Source organism: Oryx dammah, unplaced genomic scaffold (genome assembly GCF_014754425.2).
Source record: "Oryx dammah isolate SB20612 unplaced genomic scaffold, SCBI_Odam_1.1 HiC_scaffold_12, whole genome shotgun sequence".
Classification (NCBI taxonomy): Eukaryota; Metazoa; Chordata; class Mammalia; order Artiodactyla; family Bovidae; genus Oryx; species Oryx dammah.
In genome coordinates, this window is record NW_024070196.1 from 53,692,425 (window position 1) to 53,711,855 (window position 19,431).

A 19,431-nucleotide genomic window follows, 5' to 3' on the forward strand; every position below is an offset into this window, starting at 1 on the left:
TAAAAAGAAAAAATTATGTCTTTTGCATTTTTGTGTGCATTTGTTATTAAAGCAAAGTATACATTTTAAAAGTGCTCAGAGACTATAAACCACATTTTAAAAAACAAAGTCACTGCCTACATTTTGACACTTGGGGAAATTTACTCATTCAAAAATTTGCCTTAGTTGAGTATTTCAAATTCTGATTGGAAAACAAGAGTGTGATGAAAAGTTAGTGCTATTTTTCTTTTATTTATATATATCTTAAGACAGTTACTTTTTTCATTTTTTAATTACACAAATAATACATTTTCAGTGTAGGAAAACTAGAAGCTACTAATAAACAATGGTCTTATCTCTATCCTTCCAGATTTTATTTCTCTGGACACATAATGTATATTTTGTTACAATAATTCCTGTCCCTCAAAAAAAACTTCAAAAATAACAAAGATCAACAGTGAAACTGAAAAAGTAGACTGGTCTTAACTGTACCCCAGGTCCTAATTTATATTATATATACAAATCTATGTACATTCAACTTCAACTTTTAAAATCTAAATTGATGCTGTTAAAATAATACCAAACGATGCCACTTTAAACAGAAGCACTTTCAGAATACCTAAGAACTTGATTCAGGCATGTTGATGATTGCTGATAAAGAGTCAAGTATTATTTTTTTCCTTAAATAAGTAGCTTTCTCTAGCATTCCATCTTCCTAAAAGAAGGTTCTGCCAGTTCAGCCACAAGCTCCTCACACATATAGTTACTTTTTAAATAAACTCTTCATTCATTCTGGTGTTCTTGAAAATATTCGTCAAACATAGAAGACGACTCATCTTCATGTTCCTGACACCAAGGAAACACAAGATACAAAATACATTTAATTCAGAACTTCCCTGATGGTCCAGTGGCTAAGAATCTGCACTCCAAATGCAGGGGGCCCAGGTTCGATCCTTGGTCAAGGAACTAGACACCACATGCTGCAATTAAGTGTTCATGCCACAACTAAAAACGATCCTGCATGCAGCACAGCCAAATAAATAAAATTTTAAAAAAGAAGAAAATACATTAATTTCTCCTCAGTTAGACCTAATATATGCTTACTGTTTTTAAGCAATGCTCTATAAAGAGCTAAGGCCCAGCATCAGCTCCAGGTGTTCTTCACAGTAATCAATAATAACAAAAGGAATGATGGATAGAATATTTCCAGATATGTGATAAATTCAAAGGCTTATGGGGAGTCCTTGGTGGCTCAGATGGTAAAGAATCCTCCTGGAATGCGGGAGACCTGGGTTCAATCCCTGGGAATTGAAGATTCCTTGGAGGAGGGCATGGCAACCCACTCTAGTATTCTTGCCTGGAGACTCCCATGGACAGAGGAGCCTGGCAGGCTACAGTCCACAGGGTCGCAGAGAGTTGGACCCAACTGAGCAATTAAGCTAGGCATAGCAAAAGGTTTATGTCCCATTAGAAGTAAACTCTTAACTTGAGTTTACATTCACGTCAATTCTCAGCTAATGTGCTGGGAGAGGGCCCCACTGACATTTGTGAGGGCAGCCCAAGGCCACTTGAATTTCACCTCCTCTTTGCATATATGCCGAAGCTCTGAGTACAAAGAATTTAACTCAGTAATATGTACTAACTCAATGAAAGGCAGAGTAAAACTGGTATTGCTTGTTTAGCACAGTGTCAATTTCAAAGATTACCTAGAACAGCCTAGCTTACTGCCACCATGAAGACAAAATTTAGACTTGCTGGGATTATGCAGGAGGCCAGAGTGCTGGTAAACACTTTTACAAATAGGCAGTGACACCCCAAACCAGAAATTACCTTTGGTTCTTTAAATTCCAAGTCTTCTCCATACTGGATGGCAAAATCAATATGCTGTAATACAATGTTCATGCTTTCTTCATCTGACTGATCATAAGGCAAAAATCGAACCATGCTGTAGTCATCAATCTACAAGTTGAGGATTTCAGAAAAGGTCATTCTGAGGTATAAAATAACTTAATTTTCAAATTATATTTGAGTTTTATAACCACTTACAACTTCTGATTAAAATCAGCTGTGTGTGCGCTGTGGGGAGGAGGGACAGACAGAGAAAAAAACAGCAAATCTATACTGATTTTTCTGATCTCGGATCAACTACAAACTAGACATTGTTTCATAGGCATTTACCTGAATTCAAAAACCACTGGAAATTTCATAAGAGCAAAGACAGTTCTGAACTCCCAAAACAGCTTGGAATAATAGGTATGTCACTTAATTTACTGGCTATTGCCAATGACTGCTTCTAAATTCTACTGCTGACCAGCCAGTCCGTAGACTCCCACCCTCCCCCCTTTGCAAGGGACTAGGGTTGAACTGTGCTTTCCAAAATGGTGGCCACTGAATGGATGCTGATAAACACCTGACAAGGCCATTAAAAACAAAACTCAACAACTTCAAAAGCTTACCAGTCCACATATAGCGTTAGTCAATTTTTTGAATTTTTTGCTCCTTAAGTCACCTGTAGAGTCATCTAATAAAGAATACATGTCTGGATCTAGAAACCTTTAAAAGTGAGAAAGAAGACAGATAAATAAAAGCAAGAATAAATCAGGAAACTAGTTTTATAGCCTCACATCTAAATGACGCTTAGAGGGTTCATCTCAGCAACAGAGATGTGATGATAACGGAAATGAACTCACTTCTCAATTTCCTTTTTGGCTTTCTTACTCAGCAGATCCATTTTCGTCATGATGTTAACTTGAGGAATTTCTAGAGAGATCATAGCACTCAGGGCTGCCAAAATGCCAGAAATAAACTGAAGGAGGGAACAGAAAAGGGAAGATGAATTAACTTTGTATGAAGAAAGTTCCCTGGTCTCTCTGCACAAAAGAGAGGTTTCTGCTCCTCTTTGAGCAAAACTGGCCTAAGTAAAAGAGGGGCTAATTATAAAGACAGGACATTTCACTAATCAGATGGTTGATTCCTGGTTTCCCAGGGTGAGGATGAGATGGGAAAATGTAGATCTAAACAACAGTGATCACAAATCTCAATTTAGATGATATCTTTAATCATTCCCATCAAATATTCCTTCAGCTCAGTTCATTTCAGTCATTCAGTTGTGTCTGACTCTGCGACCCCATGAAGCACACCATGCCAGGCCTCTCTGTCCATCACCAACTCCCGGAGTTCACTCAAGCTCATGTCCATTGAGTCGGTGATGCCATCCAGCCATCTCATCCTCTGTCATCCCCTTCTCCTCCTGCCCCCAATCCCTCCCAACATCAGGGTCTTTTCCAATGAGTCAGTTCTTCGCATGAGGTGGCCAAAGTATTGGAGTTTCAGCCTTAGCATCAGTCCTTCCAATGAACGCTCAGGTCTGGTCTCCTTTAGGATGGACTGGCTGGATCTCCTTGCAGTCCAAAGAGTCTTCTCCAACACCACAGTTCAAAAGCATCAATTCTTCAGCGCTCAGCTTTCTTCACAGTCCAACTCTCACATCCATACATGACCACAGAAAAAACCATAGCCTTGACTTTGTTGGCAAAGTAATGTCTCTGCTTTTTAACATGCTGTCTAGGTTGATCATAACTTTTCTTCCAAGGAGTAAGCGTCTTTTAATTTCATGGCTGCAATCACCATCTGCAGTGATTTTGGAGCCCCCAAAAATAAAGTCTGACACTGCTTCCCCATCTATTTGCCATGAAGTGATGGGACCAGATGCCCTGATCTTCGTTTTCTGAATGTTGAGCTTTAAGCCAACTTTTTCACTCTCCTCTTTCACTTTCATCAAGAGGCTTTTCAGTTCCTCTTCACTTTCTGCCATAAGGGTGGTGTCATCTGCATATCTGAGGTTATTGATATTTCTCCCAGCAATCTTGATTTCAAGCCTGTGCTTCTTCCAGCCCAGCGTTTCTCATGATGTACTCTGCATATATGTTAAATAAGCAGGGTGACAATATACAGCCTTGATGTACTCCTTTTCCTATTTAGAACCAGTCTGTTGTTCCATGTCCAGTTCTAACTGTTGCTTCCTGACCTGCATATAGGTTTCCCAAGAGGCAAGTCAGGTGGTCTGGTATTCCTTAGGGGCTACTAATGAGAAGTAAAGTTTGTTTTAGATAGTTCATAAACTAGACAAACCATTATCAGAAAAACCGATGTATATATGCACACATCTGCCTAATTTTTATTCATAAGTAGTACTCTCAAATCTATATAGTATAATTTACCATATAAATTTTAAAAATACATTATTATAGCAACTTCCTTGGCAATCCAGTGGTTAAGACTCAGTGCTTCCACTTCAGGAGGCACAGTTCAATCCCCCGTCAGGGAACTAAGATCCTGCATGCCAGAAAGCATGGCCCCCCCCCCAAAATTATAATAATTTAAAATAAGGGATATTAAATAACTCTGGAGTATAGTTTGGGAAATATCCAGAATCAAAAAACAATTAAAGGAGATTGCCATCTGCCTGTACCCATGACCAAAGAATTGACAACAGATATATTCTCAAACCTTGAATGACTCCACCATGAACTGAGAATCAACAAGAAAAACCCCACAGACTCGAAACTCCCACTGTTCCAGCTGCTGGACCAGCTGTTTCATCACAGGCAGGTGAGTGTACAACTCAATCTGACCTACATGGAGAACATTACAAGACTGTTACAATCAGGACACAAGAAAAATTATCAAAGTACAGAAAAAAATTTTGCCATAAGACAGCTGAGAAAATTTTAAAAAAGGAAGTCAACCTCTGTTGGTAATTTGTTCAACTTTTAAGGAGTCTTACAGGCTCTTAAAGCAATCACAATACCAAGAGAATCCCAAGGAAACTATTCAGTTTTATGTAGAAAGTGAGGTTCTTCACACTTCTGTTTTAGCTAATTAAAAGCAAGTACTATGAAGGTGTGTTAGGTTTGGGAATATTCATCAAGTTGTACACTTATGATGTCTGCACTTTTCTGTGGATGTGTGTGTTCAATTAAAAACAAAGGGGAAACCAACACAATATTGTAAAGTAATTTCCCAATTAAAATAAAGGAAAAAAAAAAGGGAAAAATATGAGAGTCACAAATGATCAAAACTAGGTTAGGCTCAAGTCTAAAATTCATGATTTGGCTTGAAAAGTCGGTGTGATCCTTTGCCCCTACCAGTCTCATCTCAGGACACTTCCCTTTGTTTACTAGGCGCCTCAAACCTACCTGGCTCCTTTCTGCCTAAAGGTCTTCAGCCCATGCTTTCTGCCTGGAGCACAGTTTCCCTCGCCTCACCCTATGGCCTGGCTCACATGCTACTTGGTCAGAAACCTCCCACCTCCCTGCTGCGTGATGGTTGGTGCTACTCCTGTGAGGAGCCTGTCACAAATAATCATTAGGTGATTTCTGATGTATACTGCCTAGCATTCCCACTTTCCTATGAGCTCCCTGAGGGCAGAGACCATGGCTACTTTGTTCTTTAGGTATTTCCAGTGAACAAAATAAGCACTCAGCAAACTCGGTGAATGAATAAGAGACGATGAATGAGCGAATGGTACCTTACTGCAGCAGGGTTTAGAGCTACGAATGCTAACTTCACTGTCTCCACTGAGGACTGAAAGAGCATGATCTCAAGGAAAATGACACATTCAATTGCTGACTTACCTGGACAATCAAAAAGGATGTAGTCATCCTCTACATGGCCAAGACAGTTCTCTAGCCAGTCAAAATTATTGGCAAAGTACTCCATGCAAAATACCAATCCTCCATTGGGACCAAACTGCAGAGTACTGTCCTCCATCACGTCCTCCACCTCAATCAGTTCTCGGATGTCTGAAAACAACAGACAGGCCCCAAACACAAGAGCATCATCCTCACTGGTGATAATTAACAATTATATAACAACTCACATGTATGAAATGATTTCTGTCCATGGCTATTAACTGTAGTAGTGTCCATGGAAACAAATTAAATACATTTTTGTATGGCCAGACTATGGAATACTGTGCAGCCACAAAAAGAAGTTCTTAAAGTACTGATGTCATATAATCTCCCAGGTATACTGTTAAGTGAAAAGTGCAAAACTCTGTGTTAGAATGCCATCATTTGTGTTAAAAAATAAAAGACAAAAATTTACTACGTATACATATATATACATTTGATTTTACATGCATAGACTATGGAAAGATACCCCAGAAATTAGCAACACTGGCAGCCTCAAGAGAGGGAAGCCACCTTCTTGGACCCAGAGCTAGGAGGAAGACATTTTCCTGGATATTTACTCCTTGTGCCTTTTGCAGTTTGAACAACGTGAATATACATTCAGTTCAGTTCAGTCGCTCAGTCGTGTCCGACTCTTTGCGACCCCATGAACCGCAGCATGCCAGGCCTCCCTGTCCATCACCAACTCCCGGAGTTCACTCAGACTCACATCCATCGAGTCAGTGATGCCATCCAGCCATCTCATCCTCTGTTGTCCCCTTCTCCTCCTGCCTCCAATCCTTCCCAGCATCAGAGTCTTTTCCAGTGAGTCAACTCTTCACATGAGGTGGCCAAAGTACTGGAGTTTCAGCTTCAGCAACATTCCCTCCAAAGAAATCCCAGGGCTGATCTCCTTCAGAATGGACTGGTTGGATCTCCTTGCAGTCCAATGGACTCTCAAGAGTCTTCTCCAACACCACAGTGCAAAAGCATCAGTTCTTCAGCACTCATCTTTCTTCACAGTCCAACTCTCACATCCATACATGACCACTGGGAAAACCATAGCCTTGACTAGATGGACCTTTGTTGGCAAAGTAATGTCTCTACTTTTGAATATGCTATCTAGGTTGGTCATAACTTTTCTTCCAAGGAGTAAGCGTCTTTCATGGCTGCAGTCACCATCTGCAGTGATTTTGGAGCCCCCCAAAATAAAGTCTGACACTGTTTCCACTGTTTCCCCATCTATTTGCCATGAAGTGATGGGACCAGATGCCATGATCTTAGTTTTCTGAATGTTGAGCTTTAAGCCAACTTTTTCACTCTCCTCTTTCACTTTCATCAAGAGGCTTTTTAGTTCCTCTTCACTTTCTGCCCTAAGGTAACTATTCTTAAACTTATGGCCAGAGGTTCATGACACTGTATAGGAGGCAATGATCAAGACCATCCCCAAGAAAAAGAAATGCAAAAAGGCAAAATGGTTGTCTGAGGAGGCCTTACAAATAGTAGAGAAAAGAAGAGAAGCAAAAAGCAATGAAGAAAAGGAAAGATATACCCATCTGAATGCAGAGTTCCAAAGAACAGCAAGGAGAAATAAGAAAGGCTTCCTCAGCGATCAACACAAAGAAATAGAGGAAAACAACAGAATAGGAAAGACTAGAGATCTGTTTAAGAAAATTGAGAAACCAAGGAAACATTTCATGCAAAGATGGGCACAATAAACGACAGAAATGGTATGGACCTAACAGAAGAAGAAGATATTAAGAAAAGATGGCAAGAATACACAAAAGAACTGTACAAAAAAGATTTTAATGACCAACATAACAACAATGGTGTGATCACTCACCTAGACCCAGATATCCTGGAGTGTGAAGCCAAGTGGGCCTTAGGAACCATCACTACAAACAAAGCTAGTGGAGATGATGGAGTTCCAGCTAAAAGAAGTCCTAAAAGATGATGCTGTGAAAGTGCTGCACTCAATATGCCAGCAAATTTGGAAAACTCAGCAGTGGTCACAGGACTGGAAAAGGTAAGCTTTCATTCCAATCCCAAAGAAAGGCAATGCCAAAGATGCCAAAGATGCTCAAACTACTGCATAATTGCACTCCTCTCACACGCTAGTAAAGTAATGCTCAAAATTCTCCATGCCAGGCTTCAATAGTACGTGAACTGTGAACTTCCAGAGGTTCACGCTGGTTTTAGATAAGGCAGAGGAACCAGAGATCAAATTGCCAACATCCGCTGGATCATCAAAAAAGTAAGAGAGTTCCAGAAAAACATCTACTTTTGCTTTATTGACTATGCCAAAGCCTTTGTGTGAATCACAATAAACTGTGGAAAATTCTGAAAGACATGGGAACACCAGACCACCTTACTTGCCTCCTGAGAAATCTGTATGCAGGTCAAGAAGCAACAGTTAGAACCAGATATGGAACAAGGGACTGGTTCCAAATTGGGAAAGAAGTACATCAAGGCTGTATATTGTCACCCTGCTTATTTAATGTATATGCAGAGTACACCATGCAAAATGCCAGGCTGGATGAAGCACAAGCTGGAATCAAGAGTGTCAGGAGAAATACCAATAACCTCAGATAGGCAGATGACACCATCCTTATGGCAGAAAGCAAAGAGGAACTGAAGAGACTCTTGATGAAAGTGAAAGAGGAGAGTGAAAAAGTTGGCTTAAAACTCAACATTCAGAAAACTAAGATCATGGCATCTGGTCCCATCACTTCATGGCAAATAGATGAGGAAACACTGACAACAGTGACAGACTTTTTTGGGGCTCCAAAATCACTGCAGATGGTGACTGCAGCCATGAAATTATAAACACTTGCTCCTTGGAAGAAAAGCTATGATAAACCTCAGTTAAGTCTGTCGCTCACTTATGTTCGACTCTTTGCGACCCAATGAATCGCAGCATGCCAGGCCTCCCTGTCCATCGCCAACTCCCAGAGTTCACTCAAACTCATATCCATCAAGTCGGTGATATCATCCAGCCATCTCATCCTCTGTCATCCTTTTCTCCTCCTGCCCGCAATCCCTCCCAGCATCAGAGTCTTTTCCAATGAGTCAACTCTTTGCATGAGGTGGCCAAAGTATTGGAATGTCAGCTTCAGCATCAGTCCTTCCAATGAACAGCCAGGACTGATCTCCTTTAGGATGGACTGGTTGGATCTCCTTGCAGTCCAAGGGACTCTCAAGAGTCTTTTCCAACACCACAGTTCAAAAGCCTCAGTTCTTCTGTGCTCATCTTTCTTCACAGTCCAACTCTCACATCCATACATGACCACAGGAAAAACCATAGCCTTGACTAGACGGACCTTTGCTGGCAAAGTAATATTTCTGCTTTTGAATATGCTATCTAGGTTGATCATAACTTTCCTTCCAAGGAGTAAGCGTCTTTTAATTTCATGGCTGCAATCACCATCTGCAGTGATTTTGGAGCCCCCAAAAATAAAGTCTGACACTGCTTCCCCATCTATTTGCCATGAAGTGATGGGACCAGATGCCCTGATCTTCGTTTTCTGAATGTTGAGCTTTAAGCCAACTTTTTCACTCTCCTCTTTCACTTTCATCAAGAGGCTTTTTAGTTCCTCTTCACTTTCTGCCATAAGGGTGGTGTCATCTGCATATCTAAGGTTACTGATATTTCTCCCGGCAATCTTGATTCCAGCTTGTGCCTCTTCCAGCCCAGCGTTTCTCATGATGTACTCTGCATAGAAGTTAAATAAGCAGGGTGACAATATACAGCCTTGACATACTCCTTTTCCTATTTGGAAACAGTCTGTTGTTCCATGTCGAGTTCTAACTGTTGCTTCCTGACCTGCATATAGGTTTCTCAAGAGGCAGGTCAGGTGGTCTGGTATTCCCATCTCTTTCAGAATTTTCCACAGTTTATTGTGATCCACACAGTCAAAGGCTTTGGCATAGTCAATAAACCAGAAATAGATGTTTTTCAGGAACTCTCTTGCTTTTTCCATGATCCAACGGATGTTGGCAATTTGATATCTAGTTCCTCTGCCTTTCCTAAAACCAGCTTGAACATCTGGAAGTTCATGGTTCATGTACTGCTAAAGCCTGGCTTGGAGAATTTTGAGCATTACTTTACTAGCATGTGAGATGAGTGCAATTGCGTGGTAGTTTGAGCATTCTTTGGCAATGCCTTTCTTTGGGATTCCTGGTGGCTCAGAGGTTAAAGCATCTGCATGAAATGTGGGAGACCTGGGTTCGATCCCTGGGTCGGGAAGTTCCCCTGGAGAAGGAAATGGCAACCCACTCCAGTATTCTTGCCTGGAGAATCCCAAGGACGGAGGAGCCTGGTGGGCTACAGTTCACGGGATTGCAGAGTCGGACACGACTGAGCGACTTCACTTCACTTCTTTGGGATTAGAATGAAAACTGACCTTTTCCAGTCCTGTGGCCACTGCTGAGTTTTCCCAATTTGCTGGCATATTGAGTGCAGCACTTTCACAGCATCATCTTTCAGGATTTGAAATAGCTCAACTGGAATTCCATCACCTCTACTAGCTTTGTTCGTAGTGATGCTTTCTAAGGCCCAGTTGACTTCACATTCCAGGATGTCTGGCTCTACGTCAGTGATCACACCATCGTGATTATCTGGGTTGTGAAGCTCTTTTTTGTACAGTTCTGTGTATTCTTGCCACCTCTTCTTAATATCTTCTGCTTCTGTTAGGTCCATACCATCCCATGTCCAAGGTAAGAGAAACCCAAGTAAGATGGTAGGTGTTGCGAGAGGGCATCAGAGGGCAGACACACTGAAACCATAATCACAGAAAACTAGTTATTCTAATCACACTAGGACCACAGCCTTGTCTAACTCAATGAAACTAAGCCATGCCGTGTGGGGCCACCCAAGACGGATGGGTCATGGTGGAGAGGTCCGACAGAATGTGGTCCACTGGAGAAGGGAATGGCAAACCACTTCAGTATTCTTGACTTGAGAACCCCATGAACAGTATGAAAAGGCAAAATGATAGAATACTGAAAGGGGAACTCCCCAGGTTGGTTGGTAAGTACCCAAATTGCTACTGGAGATCAGTGGAGAAATAACTCCAGAAAGAATGAAGGGATGGAGCCAAAGCAAAAACAACATCCAGTTGTGGATGTGACTGGTGATAGAAGCAAGGTTCAATGCTGTAAACAGCAATATCGCATAGGAACCTGGAATGTCAGGTCCATGAATCAAGGCAAATTGGAAGTGGACAAATGGGAGATGGCAAGAGTGAACATCGACATTCTAGAAATTAGCGAACTAAAATGGACTGGAATGGGTGAATTTAACTCAGATGACCATTATATCTACTACTGTGCACAGGAATCCCTTAGAAGAAATGGAGTAGCCATCATGGTCAACAAAGAGTCCGAAATGCAGTACTTGAATGCAATCTCAAAATGACAGAATGATCTCTGTTCGTCTCCAAGGCAAACCATTCAATACCACAGTAATCCAAGCCTATGCCCCAACCAGTAACACTGAAGAAGCTGAAGTGGAACGGTTCTATGAAGACCTATAAGACCTTTTAGAACTAATACCCCCAAAAGATGTCCTTTTCATTATAGTGGACGGGAAAGCAAAAGTAGGATGTCAAGAAACACCTGGAGTAACAGGCAAATTTGGCCTTGGAATACGGAATGAAGCAGGGCAAAGGCTAATAGAATTTTGCCAAGAGAATGCACTGGTCATAGCAAACACCCTCTTCCAACAACACAAGAGAAGACTCTACACATGGACATCACTAGATGGTCAACACCGAAATCAGATTGATTATATTCTTTGCAGCCAAAGATGGAGAAGCTCTATACAGTCAGCAAAAACAAGACTGGGAGCTGAAAGTGGCTCAGATCATGAACTCCTTATTGCCAAATTCAGACTTAAATTGAAGAAAGTGGGGAAAACCACTAGACCATTCAGGTGTGACCTAAATCAAATCCCTCATGATTATACATTGGAAGTGAGAAATAGATTTAAGGGACTAGATCTGATAGAGTGCCTGATGAACTATGGACGGAGGTTTGTGACATTGTACAGGAGACAGGGATTAAGACCATCCCCATGGAAAAGAAATGCAAAAAAGCAAAATGGCTGTCTAAGGAGGCCTTACAAATAGCTGTGAAAAGAAGAGAAGCAAAAAGCAAAGGAGAAAAGGAAAGATACAAGCATCTGAATGTAGAGTTCCAAAGAATAGCAAGGAGAGATAAGAAAGCCTTCCTCAGCGATCAAAGCAAAGAAATAGAGGAAAACAACAGAATGGGAAAGACTAGAGATCTCGTCAAGAAAATTAGAGATACCAAGGGAACATTTCATGCAAAGATGGGCTCAATGACAAACCTAGACAGCATATTAAAAAGTAGAGACATTACTTTGCCAACAAAGGTCCATCTAGTCAGAGCTATGGTTTTTCCAGTAGTCATGTATGGATGTTAGAGCTGGACCATAAAGTAAGCTGAGCACCAAAAAATTGATGCTTTTGAACTCTGGTGTTGGAGAAGACTCTTTTGAAAGAGTCCCTTGGGCTGCAAGGAGATCACACCAGTCAATCCTAAAAGAAATCAGTCCTGAATATTCATTGAAAGGACTAATGCTGAAGCAGAAACTCCAATAGTTTGGCCACCTGATGGGAAGAACTGACTCACTAGAAAAGATCCTGATGCTGGGAAAGATTGAAGGCAGGAGGAGAAGGGATGACAGAGGATGAGATGGTGGATAGCATCACTGACTCACTGGACATGAGTTTGAGCAAGTTCCGGGAGTTGGTGATGGACAGGGAAGCCTGGCGTGCTGCAGTCCATGAGGTTACAGAGTCACACACGACTGAGCAACAGAACTGAACTGAACTGATAAGCAAGTAAAACAAAATCAAACAAAGAAAACCAATTCCATTTCTTAATTTGATGGCCCGGGGTTTCTCTGGTGAAGCAATAGCTGAGAATCCACCTGCCAATGTAGGGGACATGAGTTCGATCCCTGGTCCAAGAAGATCCCACATGGAGCAACTATTGAGTCCAGATGGCCAAAGCCTGTGCTCCACAACCAAGAAACGACCACAATGAGAAGCCCAAGCACCACAATGAAGAGTAGCCCCTACTCACTGCAACTAGAGAAAGCTCTCACAAAGCAACAAAGATCCAATGTAACCAAAATAAACATCTTTAAATATATATATATAAGATGATCCTACACTGACTTGTCTCCCTCCCCAATAAACAGGATCATGCACTGAACAGCTCAAGTCAGAAACCTAACAGTGACTCTCGATCCCTCCCTTCTTCCAACCTTTTTAGTTCAATCTCGCACAAAATGCTGCTAATTCTATTTGCAAAATATATACCTGTCTGCAGCCATGAAATTAAAAGACGCTTACCCCTTGGAAGGAAAGTTATGACCAACCTAGATAGCATATTCAAAAGCAGGGACATTACTTTGCCAACAAAGATCCGTCTAGTCAAGGCTATGGTTTTTCCAGTGGTCATGTATGGATGTGAGAGTTGGACTGTGAAGAAAGCAGCTGCTGCTGCTAAGTCGCTTCAGTCGTGTCTGACTCTGTGCGACCCCACAGATGGCAGCCCACCAGGCTCCCCCATCCCTGAGATTCTCCAGGAAGAACACTGGAGTGGGTTGCCATTTCCTTCTCCAATGCATGAAAGTGAAAAGTCAAAGTGAAGTCACTCAGTCGTGTCCAACTCTTAGTGACCTCATGGACTGCAGCCTACCAGGCTCCTCCGTCCATGGGATTTTCCAGGCAAGAGTACTGGATTGGGGTGCCATTGCTTTTTCCGGTGAAGAAAGCTGAGCGCCAAAGAACTGATGCTTTTGAACTGTGGTGTTGGAGAAAACTCTCTTGAGAGTGCCCTGGACTGCAAGGAGACCCAACCAGTCCATTCTAAAGAAGACCAATCCTGGGTGTTCATTGGAAGGACTGATGCTAAAGCTGAAACTCCAATACTTTGGCCACCTCATGCAAAGAATTGGTTCACTGGAAAAGACTCTGATGCTGGGAGGAACTGGGGACAGGAGGAGAAGGGGACGACAGAGGATGAGATGGCTGGATGGCATCACCAACTCAATGGACATGAGTTTGAGTAAACTCCGGGAGTTGGTAATGGACAGGTAGGCCTGGCGTGCTGTGATTCATGGGGTCACAAAGAGTCAGACATGACTGAGCAACTGAACTGAACCGATACCTGTCTGTACCTTTGTACCTTCACCATGACCACCCCAGTCCCCCTTCTACTCTTGACTCTCTCGAGTCTATTTTTCGTCTGAGAGCCAGAGATATTTTTAAAAACATAAATCAGATGTCAGTCCTCTCCCCTGCTGGAAACCCTCTAATGGCATTTCACAGTTGAAAGGTGCTAGGAATTGAGGGGGTTTTTTGGGTTTGCTTTTTTTTTTTTTTTTTTTGCTCTGCGGCACGCAGCCTTCAGGGAGTCTAATCTATGCCCCTGCAATGGCAATATGGAGTCCCACCCACTGGACTGCCAGGGAATTCCCTTATGAGTATTTGTGTCCCTCTAAAACTCATGCTGAAAACCTAATGCCCAGGGTGATGATATTAATTGGTGGGACTTTGGGAAGATGAATGGGATCAGTGCTCTCATAAAAGAGGTCCCAAGAGATCCCTTGCCCACTTCCATCATATGAGGACACAGTGAGAAGTCGTCAGTCTACTAGTGGAAGAGGGCCATGGCTGGCAGCACCCTAATCTTGCGCTTCCAGCCTCCAAAACTGTGAGAAATCCATTTCTGTCGTTTAGAAGCCACCCAGTCTGTAGTATTTTGTTACAGCATCCCAAACAGACTAACAGGGTGAAAAAACAGGATAAAAGCCATACTCCTCTTGTCCTACTAGCTGCTACCCATCTCCTTCCTTCACTTCTTATGCCCTAGCTCATCAACACCTTTGCTTTTTCCGGAACACCCCAAACTCTTTCCCATCTCTCGGCTATATATTGACCTTGACGTTCCTTCATCTTGGAAAGGCTTTCGCCAGCTTGGTGAGCATGTTACCATCTTCAGGTCTAGGCCCTAATAGCCCCTCCTCAGAGATGTCGTCCCTGACTATGCTACCTACAGCACTCTTCCCTAGTTATTTCTTCACATCAGCCTATAGCAGCACTTATCACAATCTGCAACCGATTTTATCATTTTGCTTATTTCCCTTGCTAAAAGGCCCAAAAAGACAGAGAGAATATCTGTGTTGTTCTCTGCTATGACTCTGGTGTCCAGCATAAAGCAAGTGCTCAGTAGACATCTGAATAAAGTAAAAGATTAAAAGACATAACCAAATACTTAAAGCTTGCTCACTTATAGTATAGTACGATCAGCAGTAAAACAGATTTACCAAACAGGATCAAACACAAAAAAAACGGAAGGGAAGGGTGGTGAGGGAGAGTCTACTCACTTTTCATTCCGACATCAGAGACTAAGAAAGGATACTGTCACACATCAACAGGAGTTGATGTCACCACATGACATTCAGCCTCATGCTGTTCACCATGAAAGCAGGGGACCAGGCTGTATTAATTTTCAGCTTCTATGTGCAGCAGCCAGCACTCGCTGCCTCCCCACTCTCCTGTTTTTCCTGAAGGAGGGGGAAGGCTCTGCTCAGGACTTACCAGCCATCACGGAATAGTTGAAATGCTCTGCTGCAGGATCTAGGTTCACAACTTGGACAGACCGATTGAGGGCTTCGCAGTGCTGCACCATGGTGGCACAGTAAGTGCTCTGTAACATCACAAGGCACGAGGGGTTAGAGCATGCTCGGTATAGTGCTGACCCCTCCACCTCCAGAGGGACTCTCCACCCACCTTGGGCAGTGTCTACTAAGCCCAAAACTATTCCTTCATTGACCAAGAAGCTAAAAGGCATTAGGCTGGGAGTCAGGACACCTGACTGGGCTGTGGATCCAGACCTGGCTTGGACTCATGGGGAGGTGCTTTTGCATCCTCTCCCTACATTTTCTTGTCTCTAAATGTGACGGCTTCCACGATCACTAAGGCTCCTTACTGCTCTCACGTGCAACAAGCGGAATTTAAAGGGCAATTTTCTGATTACACTGTGCAGCATCTAACACATGATGTCTCCACTAGGATTGGTACAGTCCAAACAAAGCTTTACGTAGGCTGGTGAGGGATGATGTATCTGAGAAGAGAGTATCTGAGCTGAGGGACAGCAATGCACTTGCCAGGCCAGCGGAATAACAATCCAAGATGAGAGAACATCAGGCCAATAAACAGCCTGGCAATACGCTATCAGTTTACACCTTCTGGTTTACAGAATTCTTCATCCCTCATATACTACATTAAGGCTACTTGTCTGTCTCTCCCACCCTCTATTTAAAGGCAGGGATGTGTCAGGAATTCCCTGGCAATCTGGTTAGGAGTCGGTGCTTTCACTGCTGGGGCAGGGTTTGATCCCTGCCTGGTCTGGGAACTAAGATCCTACAAGCTGCCTGACACTCCCAATAAATAAAGAAAGGCAGGGATGTGTCTTATTCAGTTTTATAAGCCTAGGGGCCATAACATACTTCCTAGGTGGCTCAGTGGTAAAGAATCTGCCTGCCAATGCAGGAGACGTGGGTTTGATCAATGGGTCTGGAAGATCCCCTGGAGAAGGAAATGGCAACCCACTCTAGTATTCTTGCCTGAAAAATCCCAGGGAGAGAGGAGCCTGGTGGGCTACGATCCATGGAGTTTCAAAGAACTGGACATGATTGAGCAACTGAGATGCACGCAGGTGCTATAACAGTACCTGGTACATAATAAGTACTTGATAATTATTTCTAATTGATTAATATGTTTGAATAAACTCCATCAGGGAGAGGATTTTTGTGTGTGTATTTTAGTCACTACACAATCCCCCAGAGTATTTCTGATAGTAGGCGTCAAAAGTTTACAGAAAAATACTTATTTAACACAATGTGTAAGTTAATCTAGAATATAAAAATAACCTCTATCATGCTTTTATCTTTCTCCTCAGTGACTTGACACACACTGTTCTCTCTGCCTAGGAGCCCTCTCTACATATCACATTGCATTTTAATTGACTAGTCACCTATAAGTGTGATAGTAGTCTACTATTCACTCGAGTATTCTTGTCTGGAGAATCCCATGGACAGAGGAGCCTGGTGTGCTACCATCCATGGGGTCACAAAGAGTTGGACATGACTGAGCAACTAACACACATATACACATCCCAAATAGACTACTGGCTCCAGGAAAGCAAGGGTCATACCATAGTCACATGTGTATCTCCTGCATCCAGAAAAAGCCAAGTCAACTTAAAAACTGAAGCCACAAAACACTTTCACAGATTCCAGTGTTTCCCACACTCCTGTTATTTGATCAATAAAGTCACAATTTCTACCATATTTAAGGGCCTCTAATAGGATTTCCTTCATAGTTGCTTACAAGAAAAAATTGTATCTCTAACCAGAAAAACAGCTATGCTTATCATAACGTGAAGATAACCATAAAAGATAACACAACTTTAAAACATTTTTGGTTCTAGGTAAATATAATTGCCTGTCAAAAGCTCTGAGTCTAAGATCTGCTCTCAAAAAAGAGGAGAATTAAAGACGTGTTGAAGACACAAAGAAAGGTAATGTTAAAGAATGCTCAAACTACCGCACAATTGCACTCATCTCACACACTAGTAAAGTAATGATCAAAATTTTCCAAGCCAGGCTTCAGCAATATGTGAACAGTGAGCTTCCAGATGTTCAAGCTGGTTTTAGAAAAGGCAGAGGAACCAGAGATCAAATTGCCAACATCCACTGGATCATCAAAAAAGCAAGAGAGTTCCAGAAAAACATCTACTTTCACTTTATTGACTATGCCAAAGCCTTTGACTGTGTGGATCACAATAAACTGTGGAAAATTCTCAAAGAGATAGGAATATCAGACTACCTGACCTGCCTCTTGAGAAACCTGTATGCAGGTCAGGAAGCAACAGTTAGAACTCGACATGGAACAACAGACTGTTTCCAAATAGGAAAAGGAATACATCAAGGCTGTATATTGTCACCCTGCTTATTTAATGTATATGCAGAGTACATCATGCAAAATTCCGGGCTGGATGAAGCACAAGCTGGAATCAAGATTGCCGGGAGAAATATCAATAGCCTCAGATATGCAGATGACCCCACCCTTATGGCAGAAAGTGAGAAAGAATTAAAGAGCCTCTTGATGAAAGTGAAAGAGGAGAGTGAAAAAGTTGGCTTAAAGCTCAACATTCAGAAAACGAAGATCATGGCATCTGGTCCCATCACTTCATGGCAAATAGATGGGGAACCAGTGTCAGACTTTATTTTTCTGGGCTCCAGAATCACTGTGGATGGTGACTGCAGCCATGAAATTAAAAGATGCTTGCTCCTTGGAAGGAAAGTTATGACCAACCTAGACAGCATATTAAAAAGCAGAGACATTACTTTGCCAACAAAGGTCCATCTAGTCAAAGCTATGGTTTTTCCAGTAGTCATGTATGGATGTGAGAGTTGGACTTAAAGAAAGCTGAGCACCGAAGAATTGATGCTTTTGAACTGTGGTGTTGGAGAAGTCTCTTGAGAGTCCCTTGGACTGCAAGAAGATCCAACTAGTCCATCCTAAAGGAGATCAGTCCTGGGTGTTCACTGGAGGGACTGATGTTGAAGCTGAAACTCCAATACCTTGGCCACCTGATGAGAAGAGCTGACTCATTTGAAAAGACCCTGATGCTGGGAAAGATTGAGGGCTGGAGGAAAAAGGGACGACAGAGGATGAGATGGTTGGATGGCATCACCGACACAATGGACATGGGTTTGGGTGGACTCTGGGAGTTGGTGATGGACAGGGAGGCCTAGCATGCTGCAGTTCATGGGGTTGCAAAGAGTCAGACACGACTGAGCGACTGAACTGAAGACACACTAGCACCAAACTGATGATTTCATCTCAATGCAAACTGAAAGAAAACTGAAAAGGGAGAGACTTTCTCAATATATGATTCAATGTTCATTAATGTCAGGCGTATTTCCTAAGTACACCACAAGTCCACGTCTCAAGTTCTGAGAAACAGTGACTAACGAGACCCCACCTTAAATTAACCTCCTGGGTTAAAAACACGGGCATTTTCTGGAGTTACATAAAACTGGATTCAAATTCCAGCCGTCACTTACTAGCTGTGCGATCTTGAAAAAAAATTTAAGTCTCATTTTCCTTACCGGCAAAGTAGGAGTAACAGGACTTAACTCACGGGGTTGTTGTGGAAATAGTTTAAGTGCAGTATCTGGGGCTTAATTATGCAATTAAAAACTAGCAACTATCACTAATTTCCTTTCAAAAGAACAGCAAAAAGGACAGTGAAGCCCAGGCTGCAGAAGCGAGCTGCCCAGGTTTCAGGGTCCCCGGTACAACCTCCAGCCCTTCCTTCAGGACGCGAACCTCCCTACCTCCCACAAACTTCGACATTTCCCTCCTTCGCCTGCCAAATCCTTACCTTCCCGCTGCCGGCGGGGCCCATAACCAGTTGAGCGTACCGAGGCATGGTAGCTCCCCCGTTTCCTGACGCCTCCAGTCGCACAAGACTGAGAATCTGACCACCACGTTCCCTTTAGCCTTCGCGCGACGCCCACTAAGTTCCAGGAACACGAAGTAGAAACCAATCGCAATCCAACTTCCCTGGCTTCTTCTGTTCTGCCACGCCTCCGACTACGGAGCGTCCCGAAGGCCAAATCCCAGGAGAAACGCGTTTTGCCAAAAGTACCGGGAAGTTTTGCGCGTGCGCA

General features: G+C 42.6%; 1 protein-coding gene across 1 annotated transcript; it reads right to left on the reverse strand.

Moving 5' to 3' along the window:
• Nucleotides 1-19,356, reverse strand: GPN3 (GPN-loop GTPase 3). Its single transcript, XM_040250732.1, has 8 exons — nt 19,143-19,356; nt 15,287-15,395; nt 5,616-5,783; nt 4,489-4,613; nt 2,670-2,785; nt 2,436-2,532; nt 1,810-1,938; nt 1-825 (listed from the first exon to the last, which is right to left on the reverse strand). The coding sequence occupies exons 1-8, from the start codon at nt 19,188-19,190 to the stop codon at nt 763-765; spliced, it is 855 nt and encodes a 284-aa protein (XP_040106666.1). The 5' UTR covers nt 19,191-19,356; the 3' UTR covers nt 1-762.
• Nucleotides 19,357-19,431: the final 75 nt, after the last annotated feature.

Excerpts from the sequence above, each read along its gene's own strand:
- GPN3 (XM_040250732.1), bottom strand. The coding sequence starts at position 19,190 with ATGCCTCGGTACGCTCAACTGGTTATGGGCCCCGCCGGCAGCGGGAAG. Across the intron at positions 2,533-2,669 it reads GCCAAAAAGGAAATTGAGAA|GTTTCTAGATCCAGACATGT; the intron begins GTGAGTTCATTT and ends TCACTTTTAAAG. Across the intron at positions 1,939-2,435 it reads CTAACGCTATATGTGGACTG|ATTGATGACTACAGCATGGT; the intron begins GTAAGCTTTTGA and ends CTCAACTTGTAG.